Consider the following 22,434-nt stretch of genomic DNA (forward strand, 5'->3'; position numbering starts at 1 on the left):
ATAATTATATTCCTTCACTGATATTCTGTGCAGTATCACTGTCGTGGTTATGCCGCATTCATGCTGTAACTATGCCGCACAGCTTCCATTTTCATAAGAGTAAGAATCTGATTTTTACACAGAATAGGAATCAAAACTGAGCAGCACCAATTCATTGTGTGCATGTGATGTCAATGAGATCCAAAATGTCTCGTCTTGCGAAACCAGCTCGTTTTGTCGCTGTAGCCTGCTTGTATTATATTTTGTCCACAGAGATAAGAATTGAATTTTATCGTAACCTCACGCCATGCATACCGAGTTTCCCATGACGACGTAGTTTCTTGATAATTCATGAATCTTTATTTCTTCTAAATGTGCCTCTGTGCGACCTTTTTTATTTCAGTGATACAATCCCTCAAAAAACAACTTGAACACATGCCTACATGAAAATAGATATTTCAAACTTCCAAATTCAAATTGTTTTCATGATCAGCCAACCAAGGAAAATGTTTATAAATAAATAAACGCTGCTCGGACTGATAAATATGATATATAGAAGATAATATTTGGTAATCGTAGTCCTAAATAAGTATTAAAAATAGCTAGACGTTTCGAGCAATGGCTCTTTATCGATAGCATAGAAGATAGGAAAATGTTGTTGAACTTCATCCAATGATATTTACTGTAATTGCAATATCAAAAAATGTAATTGAAGCAGACCATGAAATCAAGACTGACAAGTGAATAAGTGAATACAAAAAAATAAGTGTGAACAATTTAGATGTTCTGTTTCACTCCTAAGCTGAGAAAGAATGAGGATGCAAAAGCACTTGTAAAATTATTGAAATTTTTTTTTATTTCAATCCAAAAATATACATGTACATGTTATTTGTTGATGAAATTTCATATGAAAAATAATTTGAAAAATTCTCATAGAAATGCACAAATACAAAATCTGACAAATTTGCATCTGAATACACTTTTCATTAACATTCCTAAATCAGGAAGTCAGAACATCAAGTAGTTTTAATATGGAGAAAGAAGTGAATATAACCTCTATTCAAATCACCATCATGATACTCGTATTTTTTTTCCCTGACAATTCAATTATTTTCAGTTGTTTTTTATTTTTTGTTCAATATGTAATTTATTTATTATGGTTTTGTTCACATAGCTGGAACAGTAGTTAAGACAAAAACGTTTGTGAGTATCATTTAAAATGAATATAAACACAAATTTTTAAACAAGCTTGACAAATGGAGCATACCGGTAATTGATATTTCCACTGTGAAGTGCGCCCTCACAGACAGAAAACATAATTTCTTTCTGTAGCAAAAATATTTGTAAATAATTTTCACCACTGACAGAGCATCATGATTATTCATAAGGCAATCTAGCAAGTTCTTATCACCACAGTAAGTAGCTATGTTTTTTGTGTTGGCATGGTTACGGTGAGGGATGATGATTTTGTGTTGAATTTAGCGCTGGCTATTTCTTCATCAATATGTTCAGGAAGTTTTAACACAAGGTTGTACTTATCTGGCACATCCAAGGAGATATCACCCTGAAAACAACAAAAATAGCAAAACTATTAGATTAAAAATCAAGGACAAGTACAACACACAAGTTCAAATCTGTGTCAGGTTACAAAGTCTTATATCACCTAGAATATAATAAAATGTGAGTGCATAATCCCATCCATTGGTGGACTTCAGATCAAAATGATATCAACTCTTTGAGTGACATTGGGGCTGTTTATGCCGTGGAAGCACCTTGTCGCTTGAGGGCACTTTTATGTGTTTGGTGGAAACAAAACTTAGCTTAAAATTTCTGTATTTGAAAGAAACGTATTAAACACACTGCAAATAGATAGAAAAAGTAGAACACTAAAAAGACATTGAGAGAAATGAACCAGGGTGTTAGCCAGCCACCAGTCCACCCACCAAACGGACTGGCAACTTTCATTTTGGACTGGCAACTTTTTTCCCATTTTTTTTTCCTATTGTTCTTTGATAATTTTACCAAAATATATCCAAAACCATGTACATTTTCATGAAGTTGATTTTTTTTGGATTGGCAGATTAGCAAATTCCTGGCTAATAGCCTGAAATGAACACTATATCCAATTCTTCCATGATCTTGCTCATTTACATTCATTTTTTTTAAATTGATTTTAATAGATTGATTTTTCTATCAATTAGAATTCCTGATTTTTGCTAAAATAATTTTTGTTGCAGTAAACTTTATTATTATTCCCATACTAATACCAGTATATATACAAATTACCTGGAATACAAAACAAAGTAGAAAGGCACTTTTCGCAAAGAAGAAAGAATTAATTGAAAATAGTCGTGTGAAAGTTTATATAAATTATATAAAAATGACAGCTGTGTATCCAGGTGGTAGAAAAAGAAAATTCATCGTTGATGATATCACAGGGGAGGTTAAAAAAATTAACATCAATAGGTAGACTATAGACAGTTCTCGGGCCTAATAAAGAGTCACTTAATTACAAATGTCGTAGACGTTTTAACAAAATGCTAAATGCATTTTAAGCGATGGTCGTAAGGCCCGAGAGACTGTTATAGCACGTAATGCCCTTATGTCACTCAAACTACGTCATACACCGATCAACCAATCATGAGCGAAACAGGTCACCAATTAACAGGAAGTAGTAGTGGTTTGAGTGACAAGTCTTGACAGGAACAGAAAAAAGACTGCATAGTTTGGTAGAAGTGGGGGGAACGTTTATCAGTGTTTGTTAAAAAGTGGTGTGAACCAGGAGTGACCAGAATTTCTGTGGACCTGACAGATTCAGTTTTTCTGATGTTAAATACAAACTATTTTGGATGGACTAGAAATATCATGCTTGGCTGTTTGTACATTTCTCCAAAGTATTCAAAAACATATTTAATAGAGAAAAATGGCATAGAAAGGTTAGATGAGCGACTTACAAATTTAAATGCTAGGAACCGGGGGAGTGACTGGTTACTCATGGGGGATTTCAATGCTCGTACTGCCAATGATATGGATTATTTAATTGATGACAGCATAGATCATATTCCAATTGATGATGATCAATACAAGGTAGATAAGTTCAATATAAAACGAAAGTCAAAAGATAATATTAAAAATAGTTTTGGCAGAAGTCTACTATAGAGCTTTGTTGTGATCAGTCTGTTAACTTTTAAATGGGGAAGGATATGTGTGGGGAATATACATGCATAGCAAACCGGGGAGTTAGTGTTGTGGATTATGTGTTAGCATCTAGTTCTTTATTTCAATATATTGTTGATAAAATATCTATTATCTGTGCATGGGTTCGGGGAGGTATGGCTATGACAGGGACCAGGATACTTTGATGCATGTTTACATCTATTTATAACCAGAGCATCTGATATATTTAAGCAAGGTTGGTGGAGGGGGGGGGGGGGTACAAAAGAAAAGCTGTGGACATATCGAAACATCAAAACTTCATTTCACCCAGAAGTATATTTGTATTGTGTAGAAATTGATAAATTACAAGTCATTGTCAATGACACGTCCCGTTCCGTTCATATTTGAGTGACATACACATTCAAAGCAGATCATGACCGAAATGCACCTGCATATGTACAACACATTGTGCTAAATCTGAACAAAATCCATCCATGCATGACTGAGATCCGGTTCTGGAATTGTGAAAATACGTGATTTTGATGCATTTTCGGCCTTAAAATGGCCATCATTCCGCTATTGTTAAGCAGATCATGAAACAAATGCATATATCTATTTGTGACATGATGTACCATGTGTGTGTGAAGTTTGAACTTGATCAATCCAGACATGTCTTGGATACGGATCCAGAACTGAATTCTTTAACAAAATGGCCGCCAGTCGGCCATTTCGAACTTGATCCGAAAAAAAAAAGACGTGCATCAAGGTCCTATTATGTTTAATGTATGTACCAAATTTGAACAAAATCCATCCATGCATAACTGAGATACGGGTCCGGAATTGTGAAAATGTGCGATTTCAATGAATTTTCGGCCTTAAAGCGGCCCCCATTTGGCTATCGTTAATGAGATCATGAAACAAATGCACATACATATTTGTGACATGATGTACCTTGTGTGTGTGAAGTTTGAACTTGATCAATCCAGACATGTCTCGGATACGGATCCAGAACTGAATTCTTTAAAACAAAATGGCCGCCAGTCGGCTATTTTGAACTTGATCCGAAAAAAAAAATGACGTGCATCAAGGTCCTATTATGTTTAATGTATGTACCAAATTTGAATGAAATCCGTCCATGCATAACTGAGATCCAGGTCCGGAATGGTGAAAATGTGCGATTTCAATGCATTTTCGGCCTTAAAGCGGCCGCCATTTGGCTATCGTTAATGAGATCATGAAACAAATGCACATACATATTTGTGACATGATGTACCTTGTGTGTGTGAAGTTTGAACTTGATCAATCCAGACATGTCTCGGATACGGATCCAGAACTGAATTCTTTAAAACAAAATGGCCGCCAGTCGGCTATTTTGAACTTGATCCGAAAAAAAAAATGACGTGCATCAAGGTCCTATTATGTTTAATGTATGTACCAAATTTGAATGAAATCCGTCCATGCATAACTGAGATCCAGGTCCGGAATGGTGAAAATGTGCGATTTCAATGCATTTTCGGCCTTAAAGCGGCCGCCATTTGGCTATCGTTAATGAGATCATGAAACAAATGCACATACATATTTGTGACATGATGTACCTTGTGTGTGTAAAGTTAGAACTCGATCAATCCAAGCATGTCTCAGATACGGATCCAGAACTGAATTCTTTAAAACAAAATGGCCGCCAGTCGGCCATTTCGAACCCGATCCAAAAAAAAAATGACGTGCATCAAGGTCCTATTATGTTTAATGTATGTACCAAATTTGAACAAAATCCGTCCATGCATAACTGAGATCCGGGTCCGGAATGGTGAAAATGTGCGATTTTGATGCATTTTCGGCCTTAAAATGGCCGCTATTCGGCTATCGTTAATCGGATCATGAAAAAAATGCATGTGCATATGTCCCATATAATGTGTGATGTATGAGTGAAGTTTGAACTTAATCGGTCCATGAATGTTCGAGATACAGGTGATCACGGACGGACGGACGGACGCACGCACAGATAGACGCACACAGGGCAAAACATAAGTCCCCATTTTCGGACTGCGTCCGAACGGGGACTAAAAAAGGGCTCTTGCTTGTATCAGGTGCTCTAGTCATAGGCTAGAAACAGGGTAGATTTGTGGGACTGTGTGTAGAACAGAGAATATGTAAAATTTGTGAATTCCTTGAAATAGAAGAAGAATTCCACTTCGTTTTAAAATGCCCTCTGTATGAAAACTTTGAAAACAATATTTATCCTCATGGTCATATACTTATCCAACATTAGAAAAATGTTATTCCAGTATATATGTTTTATATTCTTAGAATAGTTTTTTTTTTCTCTTTTTAGATTATAGTTTTTAAATTTTTTTCTGTAAGAACCTTTTTATCCTTTCCTAAGGATTTTATGCGTCTAATAAAATATTATCAAAATAAATCTGACCAAATAATCGCAAAACTAGCAATGTTTTTACATAAAGCACAAATTCTGAGACAAGAGTGTATTAACATGAGGTGACCTTTGACCTCAGGAAAGAATAGTATGTATTTATTTTTTGTAAAATGGGCCGATGGCCTTTAAGAACGAATAAAGATTCACATATATACAAACTATGTTTCAGTGTACATTTTTAACCAATGTTCATGGACAAATAAAATTGCAGATAGAAGACGAAATAATAAAAATATCCAATAGGATTTATCGTCATAAATATGCATATCATAATGGATTAAAAGTGGATTCCATTCTTGAGAGTGTGCATGCTGCTCCCCAGTTCGGGCATTATAGTCGAACATTAGAATTATCACTTGACAGTATTGCGCAATTATCACTATTAAAATACAAATAGAATAAAATACCTTTGATATATTCAGGTCACATTCTTGCACTGAGTGGACTTCGGGAAGAGAAATTTTCAAAACAATTCTTCTCGGCTTCTTTCCCGAGACATCCTTGATTGATATCTCATATGTCGGCTCTACGAATTTCTCTTCATTCCCCATCTCCTGGATGAGTTTTTTTGACGAGTTTGACTTCTTCTCAAGATTCATTTTCTTTTCAAAGTTCACTTTGCACATGCCTGCTTCTGACTTGGATAGTCCTAAATGCTGAAGCATAGACTCTGGGTTATCCATATAACTTGCAACATCTTTGCCTTCTTGCTCTTGTGGTTCACTTTTGCTAAAGGTGTTTTTCAATAAACGCTGGTCACCTTTGAAGTTGAAATCAAAGCAGAGTTCGTACTTTCTTGATATTTTTACTTTATTCTTGTCTCGTACCAAGTCAAGCGCCAGGTTAATCAAGAGATGTTGATCTTTACTATTTTTACAACACTGATCGAGTGTACTTGGATTGAAAGCACATATAATAGTTGAAAATGTATCTATTTCAAAAAAAAAATACAAAAGACAATAAATTTTGGTTATTATTTGAAATGAATTGATTGATTGATTGAGTGAGTGAGTGAGTGAATGAATGAATGAATGAATGAATGAATGAATGAATAAAAAATAAAAATAAATAAATAAATAAATAAATAAATAAATAAATAAATAAATAAATAAATAAATAAATAAATAAATAAATAAATAAATAAATAAATATTGTGTACCACAGATGTTCTGTAAGCATGTATGAAGATCATTTAGTACTGTAGGATTTCATTGAATTTTTCAAATATCAAAAAATATTGTTACAATAAATAAATACAATGACAATAGAAAATAGCAATAGATACCATTGTCTTCTGTTATCTGTGTTATATCAGTGGCAGTGACAGGAATTGGATCGAAATTCGTTTTTGGTTCAGGAATTTTATCCCAGCTTACAATATTCACGTACAGTTTTTCTTTCCGAGGAGTCTGTGAAAACAAGAAATCAAAGAAAACTTAGAAAGGCGTACCGGTATTTAAAATGTACTCAACATTTTAAGATTAGGCTTTGATACCAGAAACTTGTAGTTTGCAGTCTGATTTATTTCAAAGCACCCACAGGGATTGAAATAGAATTTTTTCCCTGCATGCACAGTGTGCATGTTGAAGTTGAAATTTACCTGCACTAACTTATTGTTTTAATTGATGCGATCACGAAAGAATTATTTTTTTTTAATTGTCTTACAATATTGGTTGAACTTAACTTAGGCTTAGTGAATATAATGAGAAAATGTGTTAATTTCTACATGCACAGTGTGCACATTATATTTTGAGTTTACTTGCACTAGGTAATAATCTATGTACATAGTGCAGTGTGCACAAGGGTATTTCGATCCCTGGTTTATTATAGAGAACCAAGTGCAAAATACTGGGAATGGATGCAATGTAACTAAATTTTAGTAACCATGTCAGGGTAAAAAAAGGGAACAAGTTTAGCATCTTATCAAATTTTGGTTTTAGGGTCAACTTGCGGGAACAGAAAAAGACACGCTGGTGATAAAGTGAAGTGACTTGTGACGAATGAGTGATCTTAGTCAACTTCATCAGGTTCATGTCGTAACATGGTAATCAACAACAAAAATGGTGTTTTCTGAGCGGAGAGGATCACGAATCATCCTACCGGATTGTCTTGAGTACTAATCATCACATGGTACATAGATGATATTGCAAAGAACTGATTAAAGTTTGGCTATGAAATCCATCTATGCTTAAATTAACTCATTTGCATAATATGCATAATCATCACATTCATTGAAATTTGGTAGATAAATGCCCTGAGATAATTCATCCAATAGACATGATTAGTTTAATGTTCAAAAACCATGTCTATAAACCACCTAATTTTGGTACCAATTCTCAATTTCTGATAACTCAAAAAATCAGATATAAATTGAATGGGCCAGAGGTCAAAATACTCTGGTGCACACTGCACTATGTACATAGATTATTACCTAGTGCAAGTAAACTCAAAATATAATGTGCACGCTGTGCATGTATAAATTAACACATTTTCTCATTATATTCACTAAGCCTAAATTAAGTTCAACCAATATTGTAAGACAACTAAAAAAAAATAATTCTTTCATGATCACATCTATCGAGAACCCGTAAATTTTATTAAAACTTTAAAACAATAAGTTAGTGCAGGTAAATTTCAACTTCAACATGCACACTGTGCATGCAGGGAAAAAATTCTATTTCAATCCCTGTAATTACCGCATCAATTACACTACATTGATCACCCTAGCTCATGCACTCTGTAAAGAGTTGTATTACGTTTGCTTTGAAATGACATTATCTGACTGATGATTTCCAAATACTTGTCTATGAGAGATCGGTATTGTTGTTCCAGTGTAACACAGCCACATTTGTTTGCATCTCATAGTGTCTCATAGTTTTTAGTTTGACATACTACACAAAAGCCGAATTAAACTACAAATATAGTGTGCACGACCGTTTCGCAATCGCATTTTCAGGATTCTTTGATTGAATGCAGCATTTACAGTTCTTTCAAAGTTACGTGATACAGTGTAACATTATCGTGCCAGTGGTCTCTCATCGGTGCGCAACTTAGCCAAAATAAAAGATTTCTACCAAAAATATTTCTACCAAAAACTAATCAGATCTGTGAATCTATGTGCTAAGTTTCATTTAAATGTGATGATTAAAACTTGAGATATTAGTAGAAAAGCATGGAATTGACTAATATTGTACAGATTTCAACCCCAAATTAACCAGGTCTGCACATCGTCCCATAGCACCTATGCACCAAGTTTCAAATCTGACCAGCAGTTCTTTAGATATTTGTGGAACAGACATACACACAGACAGAGTAACTGCAAAGACTCTCATTGTGTGCCTCGCACACACAGAAGTGTAGCTTCACACCATCGTGTGCTTTGCCCACAGGAGTAAAAAATAAGCGTTAAAAAACACAATAAATCTTAATCCAGGTTGTAATCGTTCTTGAAAAAAGGTTTAGGAAATGGAATCTGAAAGCTATTTATTTATTTAAACCTTTGAGTACAAGTCAACTTATGTCACCTTTAACAATAGGAAACCCACACAATTTTGTTTTCAATATTTTTGTTGTTGATCAAGTTCTATAGCTAATTATGTCAATTTTAAACAAAATTATAGGAAAAAAACAAAACAATGGGCAGAATGTTGAACCTAAATTCATGTGGGAAAAAATAATGGCCTTTAAAAGGTTTTTCACACTGACTATATGTGATATGCTGGTCCATTATGAGTAAATTTTATTTTTTTTCATGAAAGTTCATTTTTTAAAAAACTTTCACCCCCTGTATCTCCTCTTAAAGGCCCAATTTACTTGCCCTGGGCAAGTGTGAATTGGGGGTGTGGCTATGCTAATGATGGTTGTTAATCACTTGCATAGCCTATGACGCATCCTGTTTCAGCGGTCCAACATCACATGACTTTGATTGACAGAAGTTAATTATTCAAGATTAGTAGCACGTCCCTTTCCTCGGCTCATGTTTTTTACTTTTATCCGCCAAAATCTCAGCTCATACACTATTTATTGTCATAAATATTACACACAGTCACTGCTGTGATATTCATAGTCACATGCATCCATTTTGGCACGACATAATCGACCTGTAAGTGCAAGGAAAGTTTTTACCGGAGCTTGGCTGGAGCTGTTTACTACAGCGTGACAAGCAAGGAAATAATCCCTATTGTTTAAAAGCGTATTTATAGTATACCTGGGCCTTTAAAGAGTTCAACCCTGGGCAGAGAATAGAAAACTATGTCAGAGGTCAAACCTGGGTCAGAGGTCAACTCAACCTTGGATAGTTATACTTACAAACATATCGGTATGTATGCACATATATGCCTTTGGGGGCGCCATATTTTCTATGCCTTCCTGTAAGGTTTTATCAAGGAATTTCTTGTAAGCTTCAGGATCACTATCTGATAACTCATCCAGCATGCTCCATATGTGTTGTGCTTGTTTCATCAAATCTTCCTGAGATGCGTCACTCGCCATTATGTCTGTAACGTCTGTAAGCACATCAATATTACTTTATTCAGATACATTCACATAAAAATAAATGTTTATATTTATTTACATAAAATCATTAAATATTCTTATTTATTCACATAAACTTAATAAATATTCAAATTTATTTACATAATATTTTTTAATTATTCTGATTTATTCACATAAAAATAATTATTCAAAAAACAACTGCCTATAAAACCGTATATTTCTTTTATTGTTATTTTTGTTTATGAATATTTTTGGGGTTTTACTTGCTGTTACTAAGTTTTTATATATCATATCTCGGTTAACTACTCGTAAATTAAAATACCCAGAATTTATTCATTTTGCAATAAACTGTACTCCAAGGCAATACAACGATATTGACCTAAAACAAGTTGGGGGTCACCAGCCTTTTTTTTTGAGAAACTGATGGCTGTATTTTAGTGGAAAGTCGCCATTTTGTCACTATTATAACATTTTTACCATAGGTTTCTATGGCAGAGATATTATGCAATATCTCAAAATCTAGCCTGGTGAGATACTTTTTGTTCTGAATTATTTAAAAAATCTGGGTTTTAAAAAGTGTCAAAATTTTGTTCTTTAACATTGTGTTCTATGGAATTCTTCTAAAAATAACAATTTTCAAGAAATATTAGGGCATGTTTCTCAAAAAGCATAACTGTAACACACAAAATAATGCTATTTCATTGTACCATGAGACATTAGCTTCATGATTGTACATAATAAACTAAAGAACATTGTCATGCGATCTATGACCAATTTTGTCAAACATTATGACTAGGCTTAATAACTAAACACAATAACTAAACATAAGTTAATTATAAAAAGTTAGCAATAAAAATATTGGAGGCTATAACTACATCGTCATTTTGATTTTATAAATGTCTTTTAACTTGTTTGAAATAAACAGTAAACTACATTCATGGCTACCCTTAACCCACATAAGTAATATTTAAACTTGTATAACTTGTTTGTAAAATTATAAAATGATGTATCACTTTGCTGTCACCATGACAGCCAATTCATTCTCCTCATATTGCGAATGAATTGGATTGTTTGAAAGAAAATCTTCGAAAACAGGAGATGATTGGACATTTAGAAAATGACCTCAAGTAAGTAAAACATGAAGTGCTTTGTGTTTACATGGAGCACAGTCCCTCAAGGTGTTGAGGGACTGTGCATGGAGCTATAAAAAAATTCCCATAGCTTAATGGTGCATGCTCACAATAAAATTAACTCACGATCGACTCGAACAATAAATTACGTGTATGGACATGATTAAGCTTCAAGTTCGCAACATTGTTTATTTCATTCGGTGGAAAACCTAGCAGTGTTGTTGTTAATTTATTACAAGGATGTGTTTTCATATATAAACAATCCCACAAATCTATGACAAACGGCATCGCTAGTCTATGCAGATCACGTTTTATTCAATCTTCCAGTCTCTTTTTTTGATATACAAGGTACTTGACAACGGTGGTATTTATCATTTTTGTGTGTAATTTTAACAAACTCTGATATTGCTTTAGTGACAGATAAACTCCAAAAGTTCAGAATTAACATCCAAACATAATTCATAGACGTTATCAGAGACTTTACGGCATAGATAAGGTATTAATTCGTGACCTCAATGACTCTGTTCTAAGACGTTATCGATCTCCGATTCCTAAAACGGGCGTTCGAATGCACGGATGTTCTGTTTGAAAGTATGTCAATGTAAAAGATAAGTTGCCTGGGGAAGTCAACTTACCTAAAACGGGCGTTCGAATGCACGGATGTTCTGTTTGAAAGTATGTCAATGTAAAAGATAAGTTGCCTGGGGTACCCGGAATACGAAATCACACGAATGTCGATTAGTGGTGGTGTGTGGGGAAAAGGGGTTTCCTTGTGCGTACTACGTCACTGATATTGATGTGACGTCATCGATTCCGACTATCACAGCGCCACTCGAAAATGCTGCTGCCGTTGTAAGGAATAAGGTTTCTTCATAATTCAAGTCTAAGAGTAAGTTTTGTTTTGATTGAACTACCACATTCAGTTGTAGCTTTTTTTTTGTATTGCTGTCACGGTGTTTTTTATCCAGTGATTGAGCTGGAGATGAAACACGGGTTAGTGAGTGCGATGGACCACAGCACAGTTCCTCGCCGGATGTGACTGGCGTTTGACTTGATCGTGGTGAGGTTTCTTTTGCTTCATTCACAGGGAGAGTTTCCGGAGATTTGTCAGTCGACCCACGCCATAGTTCTTTCGATTGTGTTTGGTTGCGTTGAATTTATCTAATGAATTCATGGTTGGTGCGGGTCAGGTCAACCTTAATAAAATCACCATATATTTGTATATCTCGCAACACAAACCCAATCTATGATAGCAGGCCGGGACTTTGTTCTCATTTAGTCTTTCAATCATAAGGTCTTGCCAAAATGTTTTTCATAAATGGGGCGGTGAGGCGATCTTTGTTTATTATAAAATATTTTATGGGGACAATTCATCAATTCGTCATCTGAGGGCGCTGTGCGGTGGTGAAATAATTATATACCTATCTAACCTATTATCTATCTAATAACCTATTTAAACGGTGGACTAAATTTATGATATTGTCAAAAAATCATAGAAGATTTGGTGAAAATCGGCAGTTTTTGGCATCGACGTATTTTCACTCGGAAACGCAAGGGCGATAAGACTCGATTTTCAAGGGCGCAGGTTGTTGGGATCGGACTGTTTCTTTGGTTTCTAGTTCGTTGTGAATACAGAATATGTTCTGTTTCAATACAGGATTTTGATATGCCAATCCGGCAATTTTAACAATTTCTTATTGGAGCGTCCCCTGTATAAATGGTCCTCTACTCTCCAAAAAATGACAATGGTACTAGTCCAGAATAGAGTAAGACTTCCTGTTCAGCGCGTCTTTGATTGTAGCAATGTTTACGCCACTGTGCGAAAATACACACACTCGCGAATTTGACAACATTCACTTGAGTGTTGTAGGATAGTGGGAATAGAAGCAAATAGATGGAAATACCAGTTACATCACTCATTCAGATTGATGATTCGATTGCTGGCCAGTATAGCTGTATTTATTGTTCATTTCTATGCAATATGTCTACACATGCGATTCTCAATTTTGATGTGTAAAATTATATAGCTGCTGTGGACGGCGACGGCTGACACAATGTTTTGGCTCTGCGGCTCTTTTGACATGGGCAACTAATTTTTAGCTTGCTTTTTTGTTTTACTATTCTGACGTTTACTTGGTCGCATTTTGTATATATCAGTCAGACACTGACAGTGAGTAAATGGGCCGGAACATAGTCAACATGGGACTCGGAGATCATAGCGTCATCGCACAACATTGATGAATGAAATTTACATTACATCTCATGCTTCCGAACAATCCGACATTTATGCTGGTGACTGTGAAGAACAAAGTACTTGTACTGTATTGTACTATTTGACCGTTGTTTTTTTTTTTGCACAAAATACCAAGAACACAAAACAAATAACAACTGACAACAATCGACAAAACAAAACAAAAACTGCTGAGTCCACCATACAGTCACTGCAGTCACATCAGTAAGAAAAATATACTGTGGACCTCATGGTCAATGTAAATACAAAATAAATGTAGTGAATACAATATTTATAAAAATAATCTTGCAGCCTCCATGGACAAGTTGACAAGCTCTAATATTGCAAAACCGTTAGTTGTGAACTGAACTTTAAATCTCATTAGAATTTCCATATAAAGTTACACAGTTCGAAAAAATGCATTATTAGACAAGGAAAAATAATGCCTTTTTGTCAAGGCTATATTCTAAATTCTGTTATTTTGGGGGTATTTTTGTGAGTGTACACAGATGCATTAAAATATATATACCCATTAAAATTATCAAAAATTCAAATGTAGTGAAAATGGGAAGTAATCAAAATTATCGAGAGTAATTATAGCTTTGTTGAAAAAATCCAAAGCCTAAATCTAAAAGTGTAATTGGTGATGGGAATTGCCAAGCCAGTTTTTAAAAATAGTGAACACAATTTTTTGTAAATATTACTGACTGCGAAAAAAGCCCATCGCGAAGTGTCTTGTTGCAAAAAAAAAAAAAATGACCGCACTCAGGCTTTTGCCGATGTGTACACTGGCAAGAAGCATAACTTTTTTTGGCCTAACTGACTGAAGTTTTAAATACAATTGTCGATTGAAACACTGGTCTTTAAAGGTGGTCGTCGTGCCGCATCAAGTTCGATATGGGACTCATAGCGATGTATAAAGTGTGTGTAGAATACATTGTTTATTTATATGACAACAACCACCCTATTTTCATGACATAATGTTGGTGCACACTTTTATTTATTTTTCTGCTGCAAATCAGATAGACATAATAAAAACAAGATATCTGATTTCGTTTAATCCCCATATGCATTTTGAATTAATTAATATTTGAATATAATATATAAGAAATTAAAAAGAAAAGTCTTTCCAGAAAAAATATGCACCTTAAAAAACACTCAGAAATTTGTATAGTGCAACTATACTACTATGAAATCACATAGCTTGCACTAGTGCGTCACAGGAAATGTAATTTGAATGAGCTGCCCATTTTTTTACTATGAATACAAACATTATCAGATGTGTTAAACCTATATTTAACACAACATATAGTCTTGCATACAGTTTGAATTACCAGGTAACACTATGATTGACATTTTTACTTTAAAGACTTGTATGGCTGCTCAAAACATGTCACGTCTACAACATTTTGGCAAGAATTGCTCTTAAATTTTGCCCGACTAACATTAAAATTGTATTCTGTAAATATCTATGATTGTATACAACAAACAGAAAAATAAAGTACTCCTTGAATTCTGATTAACAAGAAGCGCCATTTCGGTGCACTTCAACGAGATACATCACCATTGAACGTGATTTACATTCTGAAATCTGGTCACCTGGTATATACCTACAGCTGCAGTACGTGTACCGGTATGTCAAATATAAATTGTATAAATTGCAACATGAAAATAAACAATGAACCTGAACTTCTCATTTAACAATCAAATTTGATCTTTTTCAGGAATAAAAGTGAATAAATCATCGCCATGGCGAAGACAGGTGTCAATAAACAACTTTTACGTAATTACATACGTCACACAGATGCACATAACAAAGTACAGGAAGAAGCTGAGATGTGGAAAACGTATCGACTAGCACGGAATGAAAATGAAAGGTTGGTTCTTTACTTCACTTCACTTCCTCTTTACTTCCCTTTTTGTTTTACTTCAGACCATAGACTCAAGGGCTGAGATTCATCACTACGGTCACAGATGTGACTTCGGGGGAAACTTAGTCTGAGGTTGCTTGGTGTAGTGTTCTTGTGTTCATTTGATTCTGAGATTATTATATATTATATTGTCATAATGTGAAAAGGATGGTAAGATGTATTTTACAGCCCTGTCATGTAGTCCTAAGTATTGAACAAGATAGAACCAGTGTGTTCTCAAACAGGACAAATTTTGTATTGATTCAAAATGGAATCCCCCAAAATAAAGTCAAGTCAAGTTGTCGATCTTCAAGAAAAACTAAATTAGTAAGTGACTGAATTGCTTTTATTTTTTTTTACATTTGATTGATTGATTGATTGATTTCACCAGAAAATTATGTATACAATAATTGAGATATATAAAGGGGAAAATTAATATACAAGGTAATATGTACACAATTTGAATAATTCTGGTGTGGACCATGAAAATAGTTCAGCAGAACTAGTCTCGTTCATGGTCCTATCACTTAAAATAAATAACTAGTATGAAAAGAAAGTGGTGTGGCAACATAAATAATTAAGTACTTAATCAGAAAAATACAGTCAATTGAGTCAATTAAATATCTAAGTTAAAACAAAATAGCAGTAAGTGGTATGTAATAAAATAATAATTAGTTTTTTCTAAAATGTGACTTTTATTTAAAAAAATTTAAGTTATTATTTAAAGTTATTCAATGTCATTATATCAACGTTGAATTTCCTGTTTTATTAATAAGCATCGTTAAATTATAATTGGGGATTTTCCGTACAATTGCGAGATCTCGCGAGATGTATGAAAAACGCGCGTCGAACATCTGCCGCAAAGTCGAACGATTTGATTTTGAACTAGAATTTCTTTATTTCGTAACTCACATCGACCGGCCGATCTTCGACAGAGGAATATTGCTTCCGAATACCGTTACTTAATCATAATTGCCTATCATCAAATGTGGACAGCACATTATTAAGCATGGAAATGTCCCCCAAAATACTTTGCGTTTGTCGAATCCCACACGATGTTTGACGCCACTACGACGCTATGACCTTTGTTTGTCCTGTTTTTACGTTCGATTTCACGCATAACGCGTGATTCTCGCAGTGAACGGAAAATGGTCTATTAGCATACCTATTTATGTCACAACACATTTGTTTGCGTCAATTACACGTCATACCGGCTTAGAGAGCACGCTGGTTAAAACTGGTAAAAAAAATAATCCTCTTTGTTTTTACTAGGTATTCTAAACGTGGCAATACAATGAGAAGTGACGGGCATGATGACCGCTGTGACATCAGTTATGAACAGAATTCTGGAGGTGGTAGCCATGGCAACTTTTGGATGAAGAAACTCTATAATGCCGAAGAACAAGATCCTAATCGGTGTGCTTGCTTATGTTATTTAGCATTTTTGTTCAAAATAAAATTGGAGAAATTTAAAAAAAATCAAGGAGTACATTACATATAATATTTAATTGGATCATTCCATTATATGATAGGTGGGGCCATGCTGGATTCAAAGAGCTTTACCCTGATGAATTTGATAGTCGCAGTTCAGATGATGATGCAAAGAAGAATAAGATAAAAAAGAGAATGAAACGGTAAGCCTGACAAAAACTTTTTAATACCTGCACGTCACATGATTGTTATTGCGAGTGTGTCACATACAGTGGAATGGGGAAATGCTTGTTTTCTGTTTCAGAGGAAGTTTGGTCGATCCAAATGAATGGTTAATACATATGATTAATAAATATTAAATGTGGAACATACAGCTTTCTTCTGTGTTATTGCGTAATCTTAATTTAGTAGTGTGGGATTTATGGATATTTCTGTACTGGAAACTAGGGCTCACATTTAGTAGTGTGGGATTTATGGATATTTCTGTACTGGAAACTAGGGCTCACATTTAGTAGTGTGGGAATTATGGATATTTCTGTACTGGAAACTAGGGCTCACATTTAGTAGTGTGGGAATTATGGATATTTCTGTACTGGAAACTAGGGCTCACATTTAGTAGTGTGGGAATTATGGATATTTCTGTACTGGAAACTAGGGCTCACATTTAGTAGTGTGGGAATTATGGATATTTCTGTACTGGAAACTAGGGCTCTCATTTAGTAGTGTGGGAATTATGGATATTTCTGTACTGGAAACTGAGGTTCACATTTAGTAGTGTGGGATTTATGGATATTTCTGTACTGGAAACTAGGGCTCACATTTAGTAGTGTGGGAATTATGGATATTCCTGTACTGAAAACTAGGGCTCACATTTAGTAGTGTGGGAATTATGGATATTTCTGTACTGGAAACTAGGGCTCACATTTAGTAGTGTGGGATTTATGGATATTTCTGTACTGGAAACTAGGGCTCACATTTAGTAGTGTGGGATTTATGGATATTTCTGTACTGGAAACTAGGGCTCACATTTAGTAGTGTGGGATTTATGGATATTTCTGTACTGGAAACTAGGGCTCTCATTTAGTAGTGTGGGAATTATGGATATTTCTGTACTGGAAACTAGGGCTCACATTTAGTAGTGTGGGAATTATGGATATTTCTGTACTGGAAATGGGGGTTCACATTTAGTAGTGTGGGATTTATGGATATTTCTGTACTGGAAACTGAGGTTCACATTTAGTAGTGTGGGATTTATGGATATTTCTGTACTGGAAACTAGGGCTCACATTTAGTAGTGTGGGAATTATGGATATTTCTAGTGGTATAGTCGGCAGGTGTGGTAAAGAGTCCTGATCCGTGTTTTCACTATTTGTTAATTTGTGTAATACTGAACAAAAATGACATTGTACCACATGGGGAAACCCCTTGTCACACGCAACGTAATATTACCGTAATTGGTATAGTACAGGTGTGATGGTTTAAATACCAAAATGGCAACAGTAACATAAAGACTTCCCTGGCGGCGATGATAACATACGAACACGGAGCCAACAGATGAGGTTTCAACTGGTACTGGTATTATAATTATACTCTGCAAACATCAAGTACAATAACGCGGTAAAACTCCACTACTCCAATAACTAGATACTTAAACTCCAATACAATTCAACGAGATCTCCGATCTGATCTCAGTGCTGAACAACTCCCCTATATATACCCATACTGTCTATAAATAGACCATTACATCAGCATACATAATGAGTCTGGAATTTACTACAAATTTCTAGAATGTTCCATTACCTTCTATTGCCTTCTACAGTGTTCAATTACCTATTCAACCAGCTTCTAAAATTTCCACCCAGACACAGTACGGTTCTAGAACATTCTCAGTCACACGGAAGTGGTAAACAAGTTGTATGCGACACCCCTGTACATTCATATTTGTGTTGGCATGCAAATAACTATTTGCAATATGCATTATATGAAATTTAATTTTACCCAATGGTGTCAATTGCCATGGGTGAGAGTTACAAATAACTTTAGATGTGCCAAATTCTTGCTATCAAGTCACTGCATAAGTAAGACCCTCCCACGCCAATTAAAAACCTGTGCGTCACAGCTTCTTTTTTTGTATGAATATCAGAATAAAATAATTTTCATGATTAAAATCATAAATATGATGATTTTCAGGATAAAATTAAAAAGCCGTCTGTTACATGTAATTGTTAAATTATGAATTTACCAGACGATTTTAGCCTGAACAAATGCTTTGTCTTATGAATTAATGTTTTAACATTGTGTTTAATTGAAACTGAAATAACCCATTGTTTTGGGGCTTATGAAATCACATGTATGTAAATAGGTCTCTAGGTGGTAGTTGAGTGCGGTAACTGAGCGGGGTCAAACTGCGTGAATATTTAATTAAATATGGTTGCGTCATGCTCATGTGAATCCAGATTGGATTGTACCTCTGAAACGAACTTGTATCAACTTCATGTTAAACCATAGAGGGTCTATGGTTAAACTGAGCGTAACTTTCATTACATTTCCAGTATTCCATGGTTTGTCCCCACGATTACTTTTAAAATTGAGCACACTCAAGCTTTCTATTGTTTGGCTTCACGCTTACTTTTGAAAGTGAGCGTACGCTCAACTTGTATTTTTGTGAAAACTGAGATGCTCAGTTACCATGCTCCACTACCACCTAGAGACTCATTTACATACCTCGAAATCAATATAATCAAATACATTTAAATGGAAAAACTGAATGCTCATGTTTTTATTATTATTAGACACAAAAAAGAAAGGGAAAAGAAAAGATCAGCAAAAAAGAAGAGAAAGAAATCAAAGTATGCTGAATCAGAGACAGACTCCTCATCGTCATCATCATCGTTGGTCACCTCCTCATCATCAGATGATGATGATGATGAAGAAGAAGTCAGGATATCAAAGAAACATCATCAAAAAAGACATGATAAATCAAAACGAAAACATTCCAAATCAAGAAGAAAAAAACTTTCGAGAGAAACTGAGAATGGCAAAGAACGTGTGTGTATGAAATCAGAGTCAAGGAGAAAGCGTTCATCTGATACTAAAAAATCTAAAAAGAGAGAGAGTTCTGAGAGGAGAAAAAGGAAAGATGTTTCAGAGAGCTACAAAAGTGGGTCTAAAAGAAGATGGGAAGATGACGAAGAAGGAAGCTCCAGTCATGAAGAGACTGATGATGAACCTCCGGAATCGAGAGAGGATCAACATAAAGTGTCTGACAATGGAAGGGGTCATAGAAAACACAAACACAAAAGGAAAATGAAAAAAATATCACGGAAAGATAATATATGAATAGAGGATGATTCCAGATGATTGTGTTATTGTCAAACTTCTTTTGTATGGAAAGGTCACACCTTGACTTTCTCAGCAAGGGGAGAAGAAAAGTATCTATGAATGACATTTTCACATTCAAACAGTTTTCATTGAAGTTTAAAAACAGTTTAATAAATTAGGTGTGATATTGAAAGTTATTGATATTACAGTAAAACAATACTCCAGAAAGTAACAGAATATGTGACCATTATGGCTCTTTAAGTACCAGGATGTATGACCTTTAGGGGTCAGAAAGTACCAGGATGTATGACCCTTGGGGTAAGAGAGTACCAGGATGTATGACCCTTAAGGGTCAGAGAATACCAGGATGTATAATCTTTTGGGGTCAGAAAGTACCAGGATGTATAACCCTTAAGGATCAGAGAATACCAGGATGTATGACCTTTAGGGGTCAGAAAGTACCAGGATGTATGACCTTTAGGGGTCACATACAAGATCTATTAACCAAAGATTTGTTTATTATCCTTATTTCTCTAATAGCTAAATGTGGTAAAGGAAAGCCAAGTGAATGTGAAATTTTAATAATAGAATTCACTAAAATCATTTCTTCTTAAGTACTAGAATCAGAGTACAGGGTTACGAGTGATGTGTACAAACTGTGATTTTTTTTTGGTGTGCTAGAAAACAAGTGTCTCATAATGCAATACTGTTGTTCCACTCTTTCTTGCAGTCACAGTAAATTGATGTAAACCAGAACAAATCTTATTTTTTTTATTTTGTTAAAAAAATGTTTATTATTAGCTCTTCCAGTATGACTTTTTAGATTAATTCACAATGGTAAGTCACATGATTCACTTTCGTTTTAACACAGCCAGCAAAGGCTACCATTGTTTTATTATATTTTTAAAACTATTTTTAGAATATCTTGAATATTTATGAGTGAAGTGTATTGAGAACCTAAGATTGAATTTGTTAGCTCAGGAAATTTTTTTGTTTTTGTATTTTAGAATACTTTTTATAGCATGTGAATAAAAATAAAACTTTTCTTTACTACTTTTATTCTTGATTTTGTATTCCACAGTTAAAGTTCAAGAGAATAATTAATTGTTGGATACTGTGGAATACTTTATTTTCGCTAGGAATTGATTTTCACTTTTTTTGCTAAAGGATTGATTCAGTGATAGTAAAATACAGCGAATATATCTTTTTTCCTATATTTTACATTCAACTTGACAGAAATCAGTGAAAATAAATTCCATACAAAACACCCAAAAAGTCTATTCAGCGAAAATTAATTCTATCTAAACTAAAGTATTCCACAGTATATGTTACCTCGATGCCAGACTGTCACCGTCGTCTGCAAATTTCTGCTCTTTTGTAGCCTTGACAACTATCAGGTGAAATAGTGAATAAAGGAAATTATTGTTCTATTTATTTGAAAAATTAGCATATCCAGATCAGAAGCATGTTATATTTGCTGGATAATCAACGTCATGTTCACTCACTGACCGTGGAGGTGGAGAGGAATGAAGTCTGATGATCAGTCACACATGTGCTTGATTTTATGAGATAGAAATTTATTCTCGCCTTTTTAGGCAAAAAAATTCACACTCAAAAATTCACTCCACAATCAATGCACAAGCACATTTTTTGGTTTTTATTTTAAAATTAGCATACAAAATTGTGCTATTTTATTGTTCATGAAAATTTTCTTTAATTTTTCCACAATTTAAAATAAAACCTTAAAAAAAGCTATGAGCCCAACATTTTCACCTGACGATGTCACTAAACATAATTATTTTAGCTGGTCCTTGTACAACTAAGGACGTACATGTACAACCAATGACAAAAGAGCATTTTCGTTGAATCTACTTACAAAACTCCAATTTTGAAGTGACGATACCAGAAGAAAGAGCACTGGTTTGATCCAAGCTCAAAGGCAAACACCTCCTATTTTGGTCTACCAGGATTTCAATTCAAATTCAGTGGTTGTATTTTGTACCGTGTCACATTCACAGTGTAGTAATTAATATTCATAAGCTGAATTTGCATATTAACAAGGGAGGAACAGAGAATGTGGTTATTGCATATATATGTACAACTGAGGACATATAGCATGCACATTGAGTGTGCGTGTTTGTTGAAACTGCAATCAGATGCATGTCAGTTTATCCATATCTAGCAGTACATTACAATGCTCAAACGGATCAAGTTCAAACTTCCAGTAATAAGCAAACTCTGCTAAATTAGATCCATCTGTAAATGTTAAATAACAAGAGAACTCAATATTTTTATTATTTTTTTTTAACTTAAAACACATACTTAAAACACTGTAACGCCATACGTGCC

General features: G+C 34.5%; 2 protein-coding genes across 2 annotated transcripts; one reads left to right on the plus strand and one right to left on the minus strand.

The window, feature by feature from the left end:
• Positions 1-827: 827 nt before the first annotated feature.
• On the minus strand, positions 828-11,970 carry LOC100377646 (PIH1 domain-containing protein 2-like). Its single transcript, XM_085499134.1, has 5 exons — positions 11,829-11,970; positions 9,878-10,074; positions 6,855-6,978; positions 5,977-6,500; positions 828-1,543 (listed from the first exon to the last, which is right to left on the minus strand). The coding sequence occupies exons 2-5, from the start codon at positions 10,058-10,060 to the stop codon at positions 1,403-1,405; spliced, it is 972 nt and encodes a 323-aa protein (XP_085355260.1). The 5' UTR covers positions 10,061-10,074; positions 11,829-11,970; the 3' UTR covers positions 828-1,402.
• LOC102808546 (uncharacterized) lies at positions 11,965-21,135 on the plus strand. Its single transcript, XM_006823533.3, has 5 exons — positions 11,965-12,082; positions 15,148-15,300; positions 16,606-16,749; positions 16,866-16,967; positions 19,557-21,135. Exons 2-5 carry the CDS (start codon positions 15,173-15,175, stop codon positions 20,101-20,103), a joined length of 921 nt encoding a protein of 306 aa, XP_006823596.1. The 5' UTR covers positions 11,965-12,082; positions 15,148-15,172; the 3' UTR covers positions 20,104-21,135.
• The last annotated feature ends 1,299 nt before the right edge of the window (positions 21,136-22,434 follow it).

This window comes from Saccoglossus kowalevskii, chromosome 5 (assembly GCF_978046115.1).
Source record: "Saccoglossus kowalevskii chromosome 5, keSacKowa6.1, whole genome shotgun sequence".
NCBI classification, from domain to species: Eukaryota; Metazoa; Hemichordata; class Enteropneusta; family Harrimaniidae; genus Saccoglossus; species Saccoglossus kowalevskii.